This window comes from Oryx dammah, unplaced genomic scaffold (genome assembly GCF_014754425.2).
Source record: "Oryx dammah isolate SB20612 unplaced genomic scaffold, SCBI_Odam_1.1 HiC_scaffold_2, whole genome shotgun sequence".
In the NCBI taxonomy this organism is placed as follows: domain Eukaryota; kingdom Metazoa; phylum Chordata; class Mammalia; order Artiodactyla; family Bovidae; genus Oryx; species Oryx dammah.
The window spans coordinates 54,783,994-54,801,843 of NW_024070186.1; the positions used below are offsets into that span (position 1 = coordinate 54,783,994).

The 17,850-nt window shown below is 34.7% G+C and overlaps 1 protein-coding gene across 1 annotated transcript in view; it reads right to left on the bottom strand.

Annotated features, from left to right (window-relative positions):
- The window catches only part of SI (sucrase-isomaltase), a 112,754-nt gene that overhangs the window by 40,912 nt on the left and 53,992 nt on the right, over nucleotides 1-17,850 (bottom strand). The window contains exons 24-30 of the mRNA XM_040248185.1: nucleotides 17,344-17,499; nucleotides 8,641-8,847; nucleotides 6,689-6,843; nucleotides 5,090-5,258; nucleotides 1,632-1,728; nucleotides 1,414-1,526; nucleotides 1,200-1,325 (exon numbers count right to left, since the gene is read on the bottom strand). Of these exons, the coding sequence (XP_040104119.1) occupies nucleotides 1,200-1,325; nucleotides 1,414-1,526; nucleotides 1,632-1,728; nucleotides 5,090-5,258; nucleotides 6,689-6,843; nucleotides 8,641-8,847; nucleotides 17,344-17,499 (1,023 nt within the window). The remainder of the gene's footprint in view (nucleotides 1-1,199; nucleotides 1,326-1,413; nucleotides 1,527-1,631; nucleotides 1,729-5,089; nucleotides 5,259-6,688; nucleotides 6,844-8,640; nucleotides 8,848-17,343; nucleotides 17,500-17,850) is intronic.

Sequence of the window (17,850 nt, forward strand, 5' to 3'; positions counted from 1 at the left end):
TTTTGTTTTATAATTCCCAAAAGAAATAAGACACAAGAGTAAAGGACTTATGAGGTCATGAAATTGTATTAAATGATAACTTGGAATTTTGCACAGTAAACAGAAATAAGTATTGCTCTATTTCTGGAAACAAAAGCAAATATGGGTTAATTTCAATAATTATAAAATTATAAAGGAGAATAAATTATTAATAAATTCATCAATTATTTAAAGTTATTCTTTTATCATCCATCAGTCATTTTCAAAATAATAGCCTAAGCTTAAATAAGCAAAATATTGTTTACCAGTAGATATTTACAAATATATTTATATGAATAAATGCTTTCATTATATTATTAAATCTTTAGGCCTAAATTACTTTAAAAATTATTTTCTATTAAAGGCAATTTCTTTTGCTAGATATTACAAAAAATATGGATAACAGAACTAATAATGAAAAAATCTTCTTCAATATATTTTTTTCACTTTCATATCACTACATCATTAACCTATACAATTAATTTCCCTATAATAATGTATTTGGGAACCATATGTTGGATTCTACTGTATGTCTTGAAGTCTTATAAATGATACCCTACTTATTCTTCTTAGAATGAGTTTTTATATACATGCATTCTAGATTTCAATTTTTAAACATTACCAGGAAGATACCTGAGATTTTCTTAATCTTGCTAAAAAATAAAAATCACAGGAACTGATTATTTCTGGATACTTAAAAATATTATTTTCCCACACATTGAGGGAAGAGGATATTCTGCAAGCCTACTGATTCTGTACAACAACTGTCATCAATTCCATGGCAAAAATCATTGTTTCACCTCAAATTTTCTGTAACTTTTCATATCAGTTGATGAAATAAGTTCCCTGGATTTTTACTCTCATTTAAAAGAAGACAATAAATGTGTTTGACTACCTATGAGACAGAGTTTCTAAGAGAAAAGCAAGTGCATAGTGACTTGTTTAGCACAACTCACAGTCATAAGACTGATGAGAAAGAAGGAAAAATAATGGTATTAGCCCTTTCTTTAGCCCTCTGCTAAAAACAATCAGTATAATCTGATATCTAATTCATTTTGTGCTAATAACAAACTAAGCATTGCTTTTTATCAAAGGTTTAAATAATTTTAAAGTGTGTGTTTATTTCATTCTGCTTTTATAGATGACATATTTAACACTGTTTTAAAAATTGATATACATACATAGGGGATCCGAGCAGCCACCATGTCATTATATACTTCTTCAACTTGTGAAGTATTTCTGTACCCATAACGACATAACTGGAATCCCAAAGCCCAATAAGGTGGCATGACTGGTTGGCCGATTACCTTTGAAAAAAAAAATTCTTGGTGAACTAAGATAAATACTTTATATTATAAAGAAAATGTTATCTCTTTTTAAAATGCACAGTCATACTTCATGGTATTGCTTTGTTGTGACTTCTGGAGATGGGCCCAAAAACATATAAAAGTCCAAGATTCCTCCAATCATGCGATATGTCAGAGCAGGCATTGGCTGAAATGTAACATCTGGAAATCCAAAATAATATTACATTTTATCTATATAAGTCATTATTTTATTTGAGTCACATAAAATATGATTTTTTAATTTAAATTAAAAAACAATTGTTTTACCCATTGCATTGCTGTTAAGTAAGAGAACTCCATGAGCATTGTTCTCATCTTCCAGAGCCATGTAATAGGGATGAAATCCATAGGAATTAAGTTTGTACTAAAATTGAAAAAATAAACATATGTATATTTAAATAATAATAGCATGCAAATTTTTGTCAATGTAATATTTAAATTATATGATTGAACCTAGGAATTTATATATTCCTTCATTGCACACCCAAACTATGACTGAATTAAAACAAACACATTTTTTAAAAAATTTATTTATTATTCAAACCATTAGTGCATTAGAGTATGAGAATGAATGTACAAATGTGTAACACTCACAAATACTGCCAAATTAAGTTATGTAAAGAAACCACTGGTTTTAGAATAGTTGTGTTTCTTTCCATAGATTATGTATCTTAATTTATTTATGAATTAGTACTTTTTTTCAATAATAGAATGTTTTATTAAAGATTAAAGTGATCAAAGTACTCAATCTCAAGGACTTAATGGGATATCTAAGTTTCTATAATAACTTATGATAATATTTTAAATTAATATATTTTTCATCTACTAAGCATTTAATTTCATTTTCAGCATCATCTTTTGTTTTTTTTCAGAATGGGAAATCTATATGCAGAGTCATGCAATGTCAAGATTACAAACTTATAAGTTGATGGTCCCTAATCGAATTAATGTCATTGACCCACAATGAATCCTAGTAACTGAGTAGCATGTGACAGAAAATTTATATATTTAGGATCAAGGTTATATAAACCTAATAGCGCCAATACTTAATGTTGAAGGGTGTTTGTTTTTTTGTTTGTTTGTTTTCTTTTTTATTTATTTATTTTTTATTTTACTTTACAATTCTGTATTGGTTTTGCCATACACTGACATGAATCCACCACAGGTGTACATGCGTTCCCAAACATGAACCCCCTCCCACCCCCCTCCCCACAACATCTCTCTGGGTCAGCCCCAAGCGTGCCATATCCTGCATCGGACATAGACTGGCAATTCAATTCTTACATGATATTATACATGTTTCAATGCCATTCTCCCAAATCATCTCACCCTCTCCCTCTCCCTCTGAGTCCAAAAGTCTGCTATACACATCTGTGTCTTTTTTGCTGTCCTGCATACAGGGTCATCATTGCCATCTTTCTAAATTCCATATATATGTGTTAGTACACTGTATTGGTGTTTTTCTTTCTGGCTTACTTCACTCTGTATAATCAGCTCCAGTTTCATCCATCTCATCAGAACGGATTCAAATGTATTCTTTTTAACGGCTGAGTAATACTCCATTGTGTATATGTACCACTGCTTTCTTATCCATTCATCTGCTGATGGACATCTAGGTTGTTTCCATGTCCTGGCTATTATAAACAGTGCTGTGATGAACATTGGGGTACATGTGTCTCTTTCAATTCTGGTTTCCTCAGTGTGTATGCCCAGCAGTGGGATTGCTGGGTCATAAGGCAGTTCTATTTGCAATTTTTTAAGGAATCTTCACACTTTTCTCCATAGTGGCTGTACTAGTTTGCATTCCCACCAACAGTGTAGGAGGGTTCCCTTCTCTCCACACCCTCTCCAGCATTTATTGCTTGCAGATTTTTGGATTGCAGACATTCTGACTGGTATGAAGTGGTACCTCATTGTGGTTTTGATTTGCATTTCTCTAATAACGAGTGATGTTGAGCATCTTTTCATGTGTTTGTTAGCCATCCATATGTCTTCATTAGAGAAATGTCTATTTAGTTCTTTGGCCCATTTTTTGATTGGGTCATTTATTTTTCTGGAATTGAGCTGCAGGAGTTGCTTGTATATTTTTGAGATGAGTTGTTTGTCAGTTGCTTCATTTGCTATTATTTTCTCCCATTGGGAAGGATGTCTTTTCACTTTACTTATATTTTCCTTTGTTGTGCAGAAGCTTTTAATTTTAATTAGGTCCCATTTGTTTATTTTTGCTTTTATTTCCAGAACTCTGGAAGGTGGATCATAGAGGATCCTGCTGTGGTTTATGTCAGAGAGTGTTTTGCCTCTGTTCTCCTCTAGGAGTTTTATAGTTTCTGGTCTTACATTTAGGTCTTTAATCCATTACTAATAGATGGAGAAATATACCATGTTCATGGATCAGAAGAATCAATATAGTCAAAATGAGTATACTACCCAAAGCAATTTACAAATTCAATGCAATCCCTATCAAGCTACCAGCGATATTTTTCACAGAACTAGAACAAATAATTTCAAGATTTGTATGGAAATACAAAAAACCTCGAATAGCCAAAGCAATCTTGAGAAAGAAGAATGGAACTGGAGGAATCAACTTGCCTGACTTCAGGCTCTACTACAAAGCCACAGTCATCAAGACAGTATGGTATTGGCACAAAGACAGAAATATAGATCAATGGAATAAAATAGAAAGCCCAGAGATAAATCCACACACATATGGACACCTTATCTTTGCCAAAGGAGGCAAGAATATACAATGGAGTAAAGACAATCTCTTTAACAAGTGGTGCTGGGAAAACTGGTCAACCACTTGTAAAAGAATGAAACTAGATCACTTTTTGTTTGTTTTTTGATTCCCCAACCAAGGATCAAACTTGTGCTTCCTGCAGGGGGAGCACGGAGTTTTAACCACTGTACCACAAGGGAAGTCCCTGAAGGGTTTTAAAGAGGTAAACTTTGGTAAACATGGTCTTTCAAGCTGGAATAAATGAAAAACAGTGTTTATAAGTTTGAACTATTGTGATACAAATAAAAATTGTATGAGTACTTTACAATAAGAAGTGGTTATAATAGTATACACATTTATAATATCATTCTGAATATATCCTTTAAGTACACATGACATATGGAAAATGCAAATGAATTAGTATTTTTATTAAAATGTACTTTTCTATGATATATTTAGAGTAATTATAGTTAATACTAATTGTGAGAAATATATTAAATTCTCATGAAATATATACCATTAATAAGACAAAACTTTGGGGAAAGTGTCATGAGCATATAAAAATATTTCCTAAACTTGTAACTAACAGTATAACCTCATAAAAATGTAAAACTGCAGCTTACGGTAACAAAGGAAAAAGTGAGAATCCAATCTTCATCTAAGGAGTAAAAAAGAAAATCTCAAGGAAAACCTTAGCCAGTTATTTTCTAAAAGCTGAAAGTAAACATGGATTTGGCAGGGAATATTGAATCTGAATGTTCTTTCTATGCAGTTGAGAGTAAGCAATTGGGTCATGACCTCACTTCTCACTGTAGTCAGTGATGTTATCTGATCAGTCATTTACTTTCACCTGTACTTTATTGTGACTTTTTGTTTGTTTTTCAGAAAAACACTCCAGCAACTGTCATGATTTCTAGTCCCTTTCTTTGTTTCAATATTGAAATACAGGCTGACAAGGAGATGGCTGTGTCTTAGTTGCCACTTATGGTAGTCAAATACTGGTACTTACACCAGGGGGTTGGTCTCTGGTGAACATTCCCCAAGTATGCCAGTTCAGGTCATGCCTAAATGTCGTGTGTTCCATTTCCCCAAAACCATACACATATTCTGAAGGCAGGCGTGTAGATATCTGAATGAACTGGTTGTTAAAAGCAAAACCAGGAAGGCAAGAATCCCAACTGAAAACAAAAGAAAACAGTTTTATTCCTATATATGCATACAAATAGGATCACAAATAATAATGGTAATTCTTTCTTAGGTGATGTGAAAATCAGTAGTATTTTTCCCTATATAGGGTTTATCATACCCAGATATAGATGGAAATAGATAATTATTCCAACACTTTTTTGGCTAACATAGCAAATATCAAAATATGTTTCACAAATTCATAATCTTATTATGGCTATATGTGTATCTTTAGATATATATCACTTTTTAAAATAAAATCAATATAAATCTATAAATAATATATGACCTAGAAGTAATATATGTCCTAAGAATTGAAAGTCCTTCATTTTCCTGTTCTCTTGAGAGAATCAGCAAACTTTTACTACATATAGAATAAAAAGAAATCAATATCAAAATAAATAACACATAATGTATATTTTAATTGCAAACTCTATTACTATACCCAATCATTTTCATCTTTTAATTTATATTTGTAAAAACGTGTTTACGAAGAACTCCAGAAGAAATGTGTTACAGAGAATGTCATTTGCAATAAGAAGATAAAAGAAGAGGAAAAGAAAGTTGGCAGAAGAAGAAAACATTATTACAAAGAATTTGGAACATATTCATATTTTTATATTAATGATTTTGAAAAAGTATTTGCTAAAGAATAATGCTTCCTGAATAACAATAAATAATGTCTCTGTAGCAGGGATTTTCCACAAAATCATTTAGCTTTTTAACATTTGGAATGAAACTCTTCAACATTTTGAAACAATATAACATGTTTTTCTTCATTATTTGTATCCATACTGACAATACCTGAAAACATCCTGACAACATCATGTAAAGAATATAGGGCAAGTTTAAATTACATAGAAGTATTTTGTAATAGAAAATACATAGGAGTATACTTTGTAGAACTTTTCACTAAAATAAAGGAAATATTTTAAAAATTGAATTTATTCATTGAATATAAAAATCATGTCCATATGTACATATCTAAACTTCCTTTCATCAGTTCCTGACAGAGACAGTATTAACTTGATCAAAATCCAGAACTAAACAACTCCAATTTCAATCATTCTAATAAAATATTGACATATTTCTAAATACATGTATAGATACTTATTTTGACAACACTCATCAGGCTTTTCAACATGAGTTTTTATTTTTGCTCTCAGCTTGAATAGAAGAATGGGTCTGATATTTAATAACAAAATTCATCACATCCAAGTGTCAATAAAATCTTAGACCAATTGTTAACAGCCTGATAACTTTTGTTTTTGAATATTAAAATAAGCCAATTATTTAATACCTTTAAAACCACTTTTGATGTTCTGACACAGTAGCACAGTGAAGGCTGTGAAAATAATCATCCAACTTTGCCACCTAAGCTAAAATGAAAATATCCTTCATATCAAGTAATTCAATCACTTACATAACTCTTCTTGTGCTTCTTCTTCGAATTTGAATGCCAAAAGGATTTTCCTTGATTTCAACATCATAAAGTCTAGTTTCATAAGTACTTGTTGGTGTAGTTGGAATGTTCAATGGTACTGGAACTTCATATCTCTTATTCTGGGCATCATAAATCTATTATAGAGAAATAATGAAAAGAGATATGTTTAGTTCTTAATGGTGACATATTAGGTGTTGTGCTGTGCTTAGTCCCTCAGCTGTGTCTGATTCTTTGCGACCTCATGGACTATTGCCTGCCAGGCTCCTCTGTCCATGGGGATTTTCCAAGCAAGAATACTAGAGTGGGCTGCCATGATCTTTCCAACCCAAGAACCCGGGTCTCCCACATTGTAGGCAGATTGTTTACCATCTGAGCCACAAGGGAAACCCGAGAATACTGGAGTGGGTAGCCTATCCTGTCTCCAGGGGAACTTCATTACCCAGGAATCAAACTGTTGTCTCCTGTACTGCAGGTCGGATTCTTTACCAGCTGAATTATCAAGGAAGCCCAATATATTTAGGTACATATTATTAAATAATTTAAATAATGCCTCAAACAAGAACATTTAAATTCTTATTTACATAATCCCTAATTTTGTATCCATGGCCCATATATCTATGTCAAATTCCATAAACATATATAGATATATAATGATTTAAATTATGTACTGTATTTTACCTGTTTTAATGTTTTGTAATTCATTTTTCCATACATTAAGAACTCTTAAAGAAGAGAACTTTCAGAGCTAGATAGTCACTTACATGGATACACAAAATTACTTACCACTCATGGTTAGACACAGTTGCCTCAATATTTTTGCCTTATGTATGATTTTACAATGAATATTAATGCTAATTTATCTTCATTCACATCTTTACTTAGTATATTACTTACAAGTGATAATATTAGGCCAGAATATATTACAATTTGTATGATCCTTGATATCTATTGGTAAACTATTTTCCAAAATTAGTATATTAGTGAACATTCTCATTAAAATATGTACTCTAATACTATTCTTTGTTAAACAAGAAAACACTTTTTTTCTAAAATTGCCATTTATTTTCTTGCTGTAGAGGATAAACACAGTTTTCTCATTTTTTGTATTTTTCTTTAATTTCTTTCATTTTTATTAGCCTCCAATTAAAATAAATAAATTTATATTAAAAAAATAAAAGCTGTTAAGTATTTTAATATTTTATTCCAGATTGTATTTCTTCAGTTAAATGCCTGCATATGTGTGGGTTGAAATTGCTTTCCACTTGTCATATATGTAGTACCATTTCTAATAATTTTCTTAATGGAGTTCTTCAATGCTCTTCCTTTGTGGCTCAGCTGGTAAAGAATCCGCCTGCAATGTGGGAGATCTGGGTTTGATCCCAGGGTTAGGAAGATCACTTGGAGAAGGGAAAGGCTACCCACTCCAGTATTCTGGCCTGGAGAATTCCTTGGACTGTATAGTCCATGGGGTCACAAAGAGTTGGACAGGACTGAGCGACTTTCACTTCACTTTCAGTGCTCTTAAGTAAAAGATAACTGCTTAAGTATAACTATTGAAAGAAATTATTTCTTTTGTATTTCTTACTATATTGGCCATAAACTTCAGATCACTGTTTAAAAAGAATGGAAACAATAAGGATTTTATTGTGTTTGTTTTGTCCTATTTTGTTTACTTGAATGGAACAACCAACAGAGTCCAACTAAATGATTTATCAATTAATTATTCAAAAAGCTAGCAAAAACAGAAAGTTTTACTTATTGTACATCTAGCTATGGGCTCTGTAGAAAGACAAAGACAGCTTTATAGAATCAAAAGATCAGCAATTCGATTAATAATCCTTAATATTACATGAAAAACCCAAGCACATAATCTATTTAAAATTTTTCCTGAGAGATGAATCATGCATTGTGATAGTTTATAATAAACATACCTTAAACTGCAACATATCATCTTTGTGATATTTCACCTCCACACGAAGAGATGAGATGGAATCAGAAGGTAGCTTTATTCGAGGATTTGCAGTATTCAGCTGGAGGTCAGCTGTTATACCCATTGATGAGTACTGAGTTGAGTGGACTAAATAAGAGTTGTCTTCTTTAGGAAAGTAACACTCAGGTGCTTTGGATCCTAACTGAGCCTAAAAACACAATACATGTTCATTTCAGAAATTGTAAGAATTATAATGTTTAGCTAAAGAAAACCAGAGTAGACATGTTAACCACAAGTATGACTTATACAATTTTTACATTAAAAATATGCAAATAGTTTACATTAAATATTAATTAAAATTTATATTATTTAGTATAATAAAATACATTAAATAATTTACAAATTATTTAATACTAAAATGAAAGTGCAATCATAACACAAAATATCTATCAGGCAACATTATCTATCAGGATAGCCATTCCCTCTCCAGGGGGATCTTTCCAACCCAGGGATTGAACCCAGGTATTCTGCATTGCAGGCAGACCCTTTTCCACATGAGCCACCATCCTAAGAAGACATCAACTAGACCCAAACTGATGGACATTCTACCACAAACCTTGCCAGTAATCTTCAATTATAAAAGACAAGACACAGAAATTTCACAATTTAGGAGGAAACAGAGATTAAATTGCGAACATCCGTTGGATCATCAGAGAAGCACCAGAGTTCCAGAAAAACATCTATTTCTGCTTTATTGACTACACCAAAGCCTTGGACTGTGTGGATCACAACAAATCGTTGAAAATACTTAAAGAGATGGGAATACCAGAACATCTAACCTGTCTCCTGAGACATCTGTATGCAGGTCAAGAAGCAACAGTTAGAACTGGACATGACTGGTTCCAAATCAGGAAAGAAGTACATCAAGGCTGTATATTGTCACCCTGCTTATTTAACCTATATATAGAATACATCATGTAAAATGCCAGGCTGGATGAAGCACCAGCTGGAATGAAGATTGCCGGGAAAAACATCAATAACCTCAGATATGCAGATGACATCACCCTTATGGCAGAAAATGAAGAACTAAAGAGCCTCTTAATGAAAGTGAAAGAGGAGAGTAAAAAAAAACTGGCTTAAAGCTCAACATTCAAAAAACTAAGATCATGACATCCAGTCCCATCACTTCATGGCAAATAGATGGGGAAACTGTAGAAACAGTGGCAGACTTTATTTTCTTGGATTCCCAAATCACTGCAGATGGTGACTACAGCCATGAAATTAAAAGATGCTTGCTCCTTGGAAGAAAAGCTGTGACCAACCTAGACAGCGTATTAAAAAGAAGAGACATTACTTTGCCAACAAAGGTCCATCTAGTCAAGGCTATGGTTTTTCCAATAGTCATGTATGGATGTGAGAGTTGGATTATAAAGAAAGCTGAACACCAAAAAATTGATGCTATTGAACTGTGGTGTTGGAGAAGACTCTTGAGAGTCCCTTGGACTGCAAGGAGATCCAACCAGTCCATCCTAAATATTCATTGGAAGGACTGATTCTGAAGTTGAAACTCCAATACTTTGGCCACCTGAAGCAAAGAAGTGACTAATTGGAAAAGACCCTGATTTGGGGAAAGATTGAAGGCTGGAGGAGAAGGGAACAACAGACAATGAGATGGTTGGATAGCATCACCGACTTGTTGGACATGAGTTTCAGTAAGCTCCAAGAGTTGGTGATGGACAGGGAAGTCTGGCATGCTGGAGTCCATGGAGTGGCATAGAGTTGGACACAAGTGAGTAGCTGAACTGAATTGAACTGAGGAGATCCTTGGGTCAGGAAGATCCCATGGAGAAGGGATTGGCTACCCACCCCAGTATTCTTGCTTGGAGAATTCCAGGGACAGAGGAGCCTGGCACAACGGAGTGACTAACACGTTCACTTTCTAAATCTCAATGCCTAAATCCTTTTTCTGAATGTGGCTTGAAAAATGGTGGCAATCATGCAGATTGCTCTCCCTTTACATAATCATGAAAGTTAGAGTGGGTCCAAAAGACACAACCACGCTATATTTGCCTAGTTCATTCACTATCACACTGCCCTGGATTACATTTTCCTTTTGTCTTCATGAAAATCCTCCCTATTCTCATCATCTCCTAATGATTTTCCTTATTATTTCAGTATGAAAAGGAAAGCAATCAGAAGAAATATCAGAATAAAACAGGACAACTACCTAGCCACCTCTTACTTCCTGTTACAAAATATGTTCTGCCTGTGATTCTATATAAGGAGAACCATTTCATTTGTGCACCCAGTCCGATGCCTCTTTACCAGAAAAGACATTTCTCCTGCAATTCTCAACTTTTTGTCCTGTATTACTAACATTCCACTCATTACAAGTTATTCCCAATGGCATAAACTGATTTGACTTTTCCCATCTTGTGGTGCTAGTTGTAAACATTGCACCTGCCAATGCAGGAGACTCAAGAGATGCAGGTTCAGTCCCTGGGTTGGGAGGATATCCTAGAGAAGAAAATGGCAACCCACTCCAATACTTTTGCCTGGAGAATCCCATGGACTGAGGAGCCTGGTAGGCTACAGTCCATGGGGTTGCAAAGAGTCAGATATGACTGAGGTGACTTAGCATGCATGCATTTTAAAGAAACTGTTGCCTCATTAATTTCTCCAATTACTGCTCTATTTTTTTATGCTTTCCTTATGGCCAAATACAAAAAGCTCACCATATTCTCTATATCTAAGTTGTGACTTCAGTGTTAATGGAATCTCATTCTCACTCTGATGAGGCTTTTATTCCCAGAACTCTATCAGTATTTCTCTTGTAATAGTTACCAAAGACTTCCATGATGCCAAATCCATGCCACTTTCCAGTTCTTATCTTACTAATTTATAAGCATAACTTGTACAATTGAAATTTTCTCTGTCTTGAAATGCCTTGTTTGCTTGGCTGACAAGAACAACAATTAGATTGCTTTCAATCAAATTCATTTACAATTTATTTTCAGTCTCTTAACTGATTCTTTATCATTTCACTGAGTCAAAGTGTTGGATGATTCAGAATTTTAGTTTTTGAACTTTCCCCTTTTCAAGCTCCTTCCTTTGATGATGTCATTGTATCACATAACTTTAAAAACTATATATTATATAGATAGATAGATACATATATATACTGACTCTACATTTTATAGCTTACCAATGATGTAAAATTTTCAGTTTCATTAGTTTCAGTTCAGTTCAGTCACTCAGTCGTGTCTGACTCTTTGCAACCCCGTGGACTGCAGTGCCCCAGGCTTTCCTGTCTGTCACCAACTCCCAGAGCATGCTCAAACTCATGTCCATCGAGTTGGTGATGCCATCCAACCATCTCATCCTCTGCTGTCCCCTTCTCCTTCTGCCTTCAATCTTTCCCCAAATCAGGGTCTTTTCCAATTAGTCAGTTCTTCACATCAGGTAACCAAAGTATCGGAGTTTCAGTTTCAGCATCAGTCCTTCCAATGAATATTTAGGACTGATTTCCCTTAGGATGGACTGGTTGGATCTCTTTGCAGTCCAAGGGACTCTCAAGAGTCTTCTCCAACACCACAGTTCAAAAACATCAATTCTTTGCTGCTCAGCTTTCTTTACAGTCCAACTCTCACATTCATACATGACTACTGGAAAATCATAGCCTTGACTAGATGGATGTTTGTCAGCAAGGAAATGTCTCGCTTTTTAATATGATGTCTAGGTTGGTCACAGCTTTTCTTTTAAGGAGCAAACATCTTTTAATTTCATGGCTTCACTAGGCATCTGTAGCGATTTTGGAGCTCAATAAAATAAAGTCTGCCACTGTTTCCACTGTTTCCCCATCTATTTGCCATGGAGTGATGGGACTGGAAGCCATGATCTTAGCTTTTTGAATGTTGAGCTTTAAGCCAACTTTTTCACTCTCCTCTTTCACTTTCATCAGGAGGCTCTTTAGTTCCTCTTCACTTTCTGCCATAAGGGTGGTGTCATCTGCATATCTGAGGTTATTGATATTTCTCCAGGCAATCTTGTTTCCAGCTTGTGCTTCATCCAGCCTAGCATTTCACATGATGTACTTTGCATATAAGTTAAATGAGCAGGGTGACAATATACAGCCTTGATGTACTCCTTTCCCAGTTTGGAACCAGTCTGTTGTTCCATGTCTTGTTCTAACTGTTGCTTCTTGATCTGCATACAGATTTCTCAGGAAGAAGATATAGTTTGTTGTGATCCACTCAGTCAAAGGCTTTGAAATAATCAATAAAGCAGAAGTAGATGTTTTTATGGAACTCTCTTACTTTTTCTATGATCCAAAGGATGTTGGCAAATTGATCTCTGGTTCCTCAGCCATCTCTAAATCCAGCTTGAACACATGGAAGTTCACAGTTCACGTACTGTTGAAGCCTGTCTTTGAGAATTTTGAGAATTACTTTGCTAGCATGTGAGATGAGGGCAATTGTGCAGTAGTTTGAATGTTCTTTGGCATTGCCTTTCTTCCTTTCTTTGAGACTGGAATGAAAACTTACCTTTTCCAGTCCTCTGCCCAGTGCTGAATTTTCCAGATTTGCTGGCATATTGAGTGCAGCAGTTTCACAGAATCATCTTTTAGGATTTGAAATAGCTCAACTGGAATTCCATTACCTCCACTAGCTTTGTTCATAATGATGCTTCCTAAAGCCCATTTGACTTCACATTCCAAGATATCTGGCTCCAGGTGACTGATCACACCATCGCAATTATCCAGGTTGTGAGATCTCTTTTGTATAGTTCTTCTGTGTTCATTAGTTTAAATCTCACAATTGGAAAGCTTCACTTTGATTTATATTGAAAGTCTTAATTTTAATTTTTCCAAAACAAAACTCTTCCTCTCCTTGTTTGTTTCCCCATAGTTTTGACAGTGTGTGACTAAATACTTTCTCTTTTTCTCAGCTGTTTACACCAAAAACTTGAAGTCATTTTACTCTTCTTTTCTCTCATATCCCATATCCAATCAAAGAACAACATTTTCTAGCTTTAGGTTAAAAATATGGACAAAAGTCAATCGTGTGTGTGTTTAGTCACTAAGCTGTGTCTGACTCTTTGTGACCCCATGGACTGTAGCCCGCCTAGTTCCAATTTCCACGGGATTTACTAAGCGAGAATACTGGAGTGGGCTGCCATTTTCTCCTCCAGGGGATCTTCCTGACTCAGCGATTGAACCTGATTCTCCTGGGTCTCTTGCACTGGCAGATGGATTCTTTACCAGTAAGACACCTGGGAAGCTCCCCACAAAGTCAAACACTTATTACTAATTCTACCATTACCACTTTGGCTCAATCTACCAACATTTTACTTTCTTTACTGCAGTAACCTCTTTCCTGGTCTCCCTGTCTTAGTTTTTTCACAGTCTGTTCTCAACACAGAAACCATTATAGTTCCATTAACATGGAAATTTAATCTACTTATTTGTCTGTTCAAAACTCTCTAGAATTCGATCTCAGAGTAGAAATCTTATTACTAAAAGTGGTCTGAGTAACGGAACTACATTATCTGTTTTCATATGTCTGTAATTTTATCTCTTGCTGTTCTTCCTTCCACTCATTCTGTTTCAGACATGATGGCCTCCTTGCTGTTTGTAGATTCTACCAGGTACATTTTTACTTCAGGTTCAATTCAGACTGATTTATTTTCTTTCTGGAATATTATTCCTTCCTTTCTTTCCTTTGTCTCTTTTAACAAATGCCACCTTCTCAAAGAAACCTTTTGTGTGCACTAATTATAGTTACACCACTGGCATCCCACATCCTCCCTTTTCCTTTTCTGCTTTTCATTCTCTGTAATAATTATCTAACATAGAACACAATTTTTATTTTTTAAGTTTTTAAAATAGTTTTTTATGTGGACCATTTTTAGTCTATTGAATTTGTTACAATATTTTTTTTCTGTTTTATGCTTTGTTTTTTGGCTGCAGGGCATGTGGGATCTTAACTCCCTGAAGAGGAATTGAACCCACAGCCCCAGCACTGGAAGACAATGTCGTAATGACTGGACCACCAGGAAAGTCCCTAAAACAACTTTTTAAGTTAACTGTTTGTTTTTCCACACTGAAATATAATCTCTAACAGAAAAGAGAGTTTCATTATTTTGTTCTCCTAGAACAGTGTCTAGAACATAGTAGCTCTCAAATATTTATTAAGTGAATCAAAGAATAAACAGTATGGTCTGAAGAAACATTAATTTTCTAAATTATATTTGATAAATTTCTAATGTTAAAGCTCCACTTATTTGACTTAAAAATTTATAAGGTTTTGAATATGAAGAGTAATAGTAATGGGAAGAATAAATTTTTCACACTTTCTTATTAGAAGTTATTGGAGCTTTAGTACCATCCTTTAGATTCATTTTGATAACAGAAGTAACCATGCACTGAACTCAATGGAGGATGGGTATGGATTTGAATGAAGTAAAAAGAAGATACTGTAGGCAAACTGTAATGATACTTCAATATTTGTTTTTACTTATTTCAGAATCTTTTCTCCTTCTCACTTGTTTTCTTCAGTTCTTTTGAAACTTTCCTAATGTTAAAGATTATGCAATTTTACCAAGCAATGAAGAAGAATGAGGGCCATTCTTTTGGGGCAGGTATTCCTCACATAAGTAAAGATATTTCTGGGAAGTTGCTAGCAGATGTGTCTAGACTCTTCTCAGTGTAAAAAGACATGCATTTAATTTGTTGGTAACATGAAATTTGGAAAACTCAGCAGTAGCTGCAGGAATGGAAAAGGTCAGTTTTCATTCCAATCCCAAAGAAAGGCAATGCCAAAGAATGCTCAAATTACTGCACAATTGCATTCAACTCACACACTAGTAAAGTGCTGAAAATTCTCCAAGCCAGGCTTCAGCAGTACATGAACTGTGAACTTCCAGATTTTCAAGCTGGTTTTAGAAAAGGAGGAGGAACCAGAGATCAAATTACCAACATTCACTCGATCATTGAAAAAGCAAGAGAGTTCCAGAAAAGCATCTATTTCTGCTTTATTGACTGTGTCAAAGCCTTTGACTGTGTGGATCACAATAAACTGTGAAAAATTCTGAAAGAGATGGGAATACCAGACCACCTGACCTGCCTCTTGAGAAACCTGTATGCAGGTCAAGAAGCAACAGTTAGAACTGGACATGGAACAACAGACTGGTTCCAAATAGGAAAAGGAGTACATCAAGGCTGTATATTGTCACCCTGCTTTTTTAACTTATATGGAGAGTACATCACGAGAAAAGCTGGGCTGGACAAAGCACAAGCTGGAATCAAGATTGCCGGGAGAAATATCAATAACCTCAGATATGCAGATGACACCACCCTTATGGCAGAAAGTAAAGAACTAAAGAGTCTCTTGATGAAAGTGAAGGAGGAGACTGGAAAAGTTGGCTTACAACTCAACGTTCAGAAAACTAAAATCATAGCCTCTGGTCCCATCACTTAATGGCAGATAGATGGGGAAACAGTGGAAACAGTGTCAGACTTTATTTTGGGGGGCTCCAAAATCACTGCAGATGGAGACTGCAGCCATGAAATTAAAAGACCCTTACTCTTTGGAAGGAAAGTCATGACCAACCTAGACAGCATATTAAAAAGCAGAGACATTACTTTGTCAACAAAGCTCCATCTAGTCAAGGCTATTTTCCCAGGAGTCATGTATGGATGTGAGAGTTGGACTATAAAGAAAGCTGAGTGCCAAAGAATTGATGCTTTTGAACTGTGGTGTTGGAAAAGACTGTTGAGAGTCCCTTGGACTGCAAGGAGATCCAACTAGTCCATCCTAATGAAATCAGTCCTGGGTGTTCATTGGAAGGACTGATGTTGAAGCTGTAACTCCAATATTTTTGCCACCTGATGAGAAGAACTGACTCATTTGAAAAGACCGTGATGTTGGGAAAGATTGAAGGCAGAAGGAGAAGGGGATGACAGAGGATGAGTTGGTTAGATGGCATCACCGACTCAATGGACATGAGTTTGGGTAAACTCCGGGAGTTGGTGATGGACAGGGAGGCCTAGGGTGCTGTGGTTCATGGGGTCCCAAAGAGTCAGATATGACTGAGTTATTGAACTGAACTTGAAATAAATGTGTTTTTTTTTTTCCCAAAAAATCCCAATGATGTAACCAAAAGCTCAGAATTCATAAAATAAAATAAGCACATGAGGGTACTCTTCTCATATACCCTTCTGTAAAATCTGCTTTTAGTGACCATCATTGTTCTCGAAGGTTTGACCAGAAATACTGGCAGAAGTTTTCACCTCTTAATGGACCAGTTACAACCCATCAATCAATTACAGAAGTTTTGATAACTTGAGACAATGCTTTTGAAAGACTCCTCCCTACTGGCAAAATACCTTACTGAATTAAGCTAGTTAGTCACAACCAACATCTAACAGTTTGCAACAAATATAATTCTATTTTATTAAATAAAGTTACACTATTTCTAAAGTACCTGGAGAGCAATTTACACATACATTTAGCATAGCAGTACTAAACCATGTCTTTGGAGAATTAATTAAGATAAATTACCTATTAGAAGTTTAATTTCAAATTCCAAATGCTTCTCTAGATGAATTTAGTTTATATGCTGTAGAATTAAAATTTTAATCTGTACAGTTTACATTGAAATGCTTATGTGAAATCCATTCATGAATAATTAAAAATCTTATTACCGTTTGCCATAAGCAGCCACGTTCTTCACAGCGTTCTTTAGTTGCAGTGTCTGAATCTGGATAACAAGTAAACTTTTCAACTTCCAAGAAAGTTTGGTCCCATCGAACAGTAAAGTTTCCTCCAAGGTTAAATGTCAGATTGTAAATTAGTAGAATCTTTGAAGACAAAGAAAATAGTGAAGAGTATTTCTGACCATTGGATAATTTAAAAATAGTTAACATTTATAAAATGCAGCAACCCATCAGCAATTCTTCAAATCAAATCTTAATAATTTTAATGCAATATTAAAACAAAAGAATAGATAAGAGAAAACATGTCATGCCACTGGAAAAGCTAGAACCTCAAGACAGGAAAACTATAAGAAATTACAGAATACTGATGAAAAACATCTTTAAATCCAGACATGAGTTTACTTCTCAATTCTGCCAGTAAGTGTTCATGAGTCTGAGGAAACACCTATCTTGTTTTAGCTTCAATTTCCTGCCTCTGTAAAATAAGATTAACAG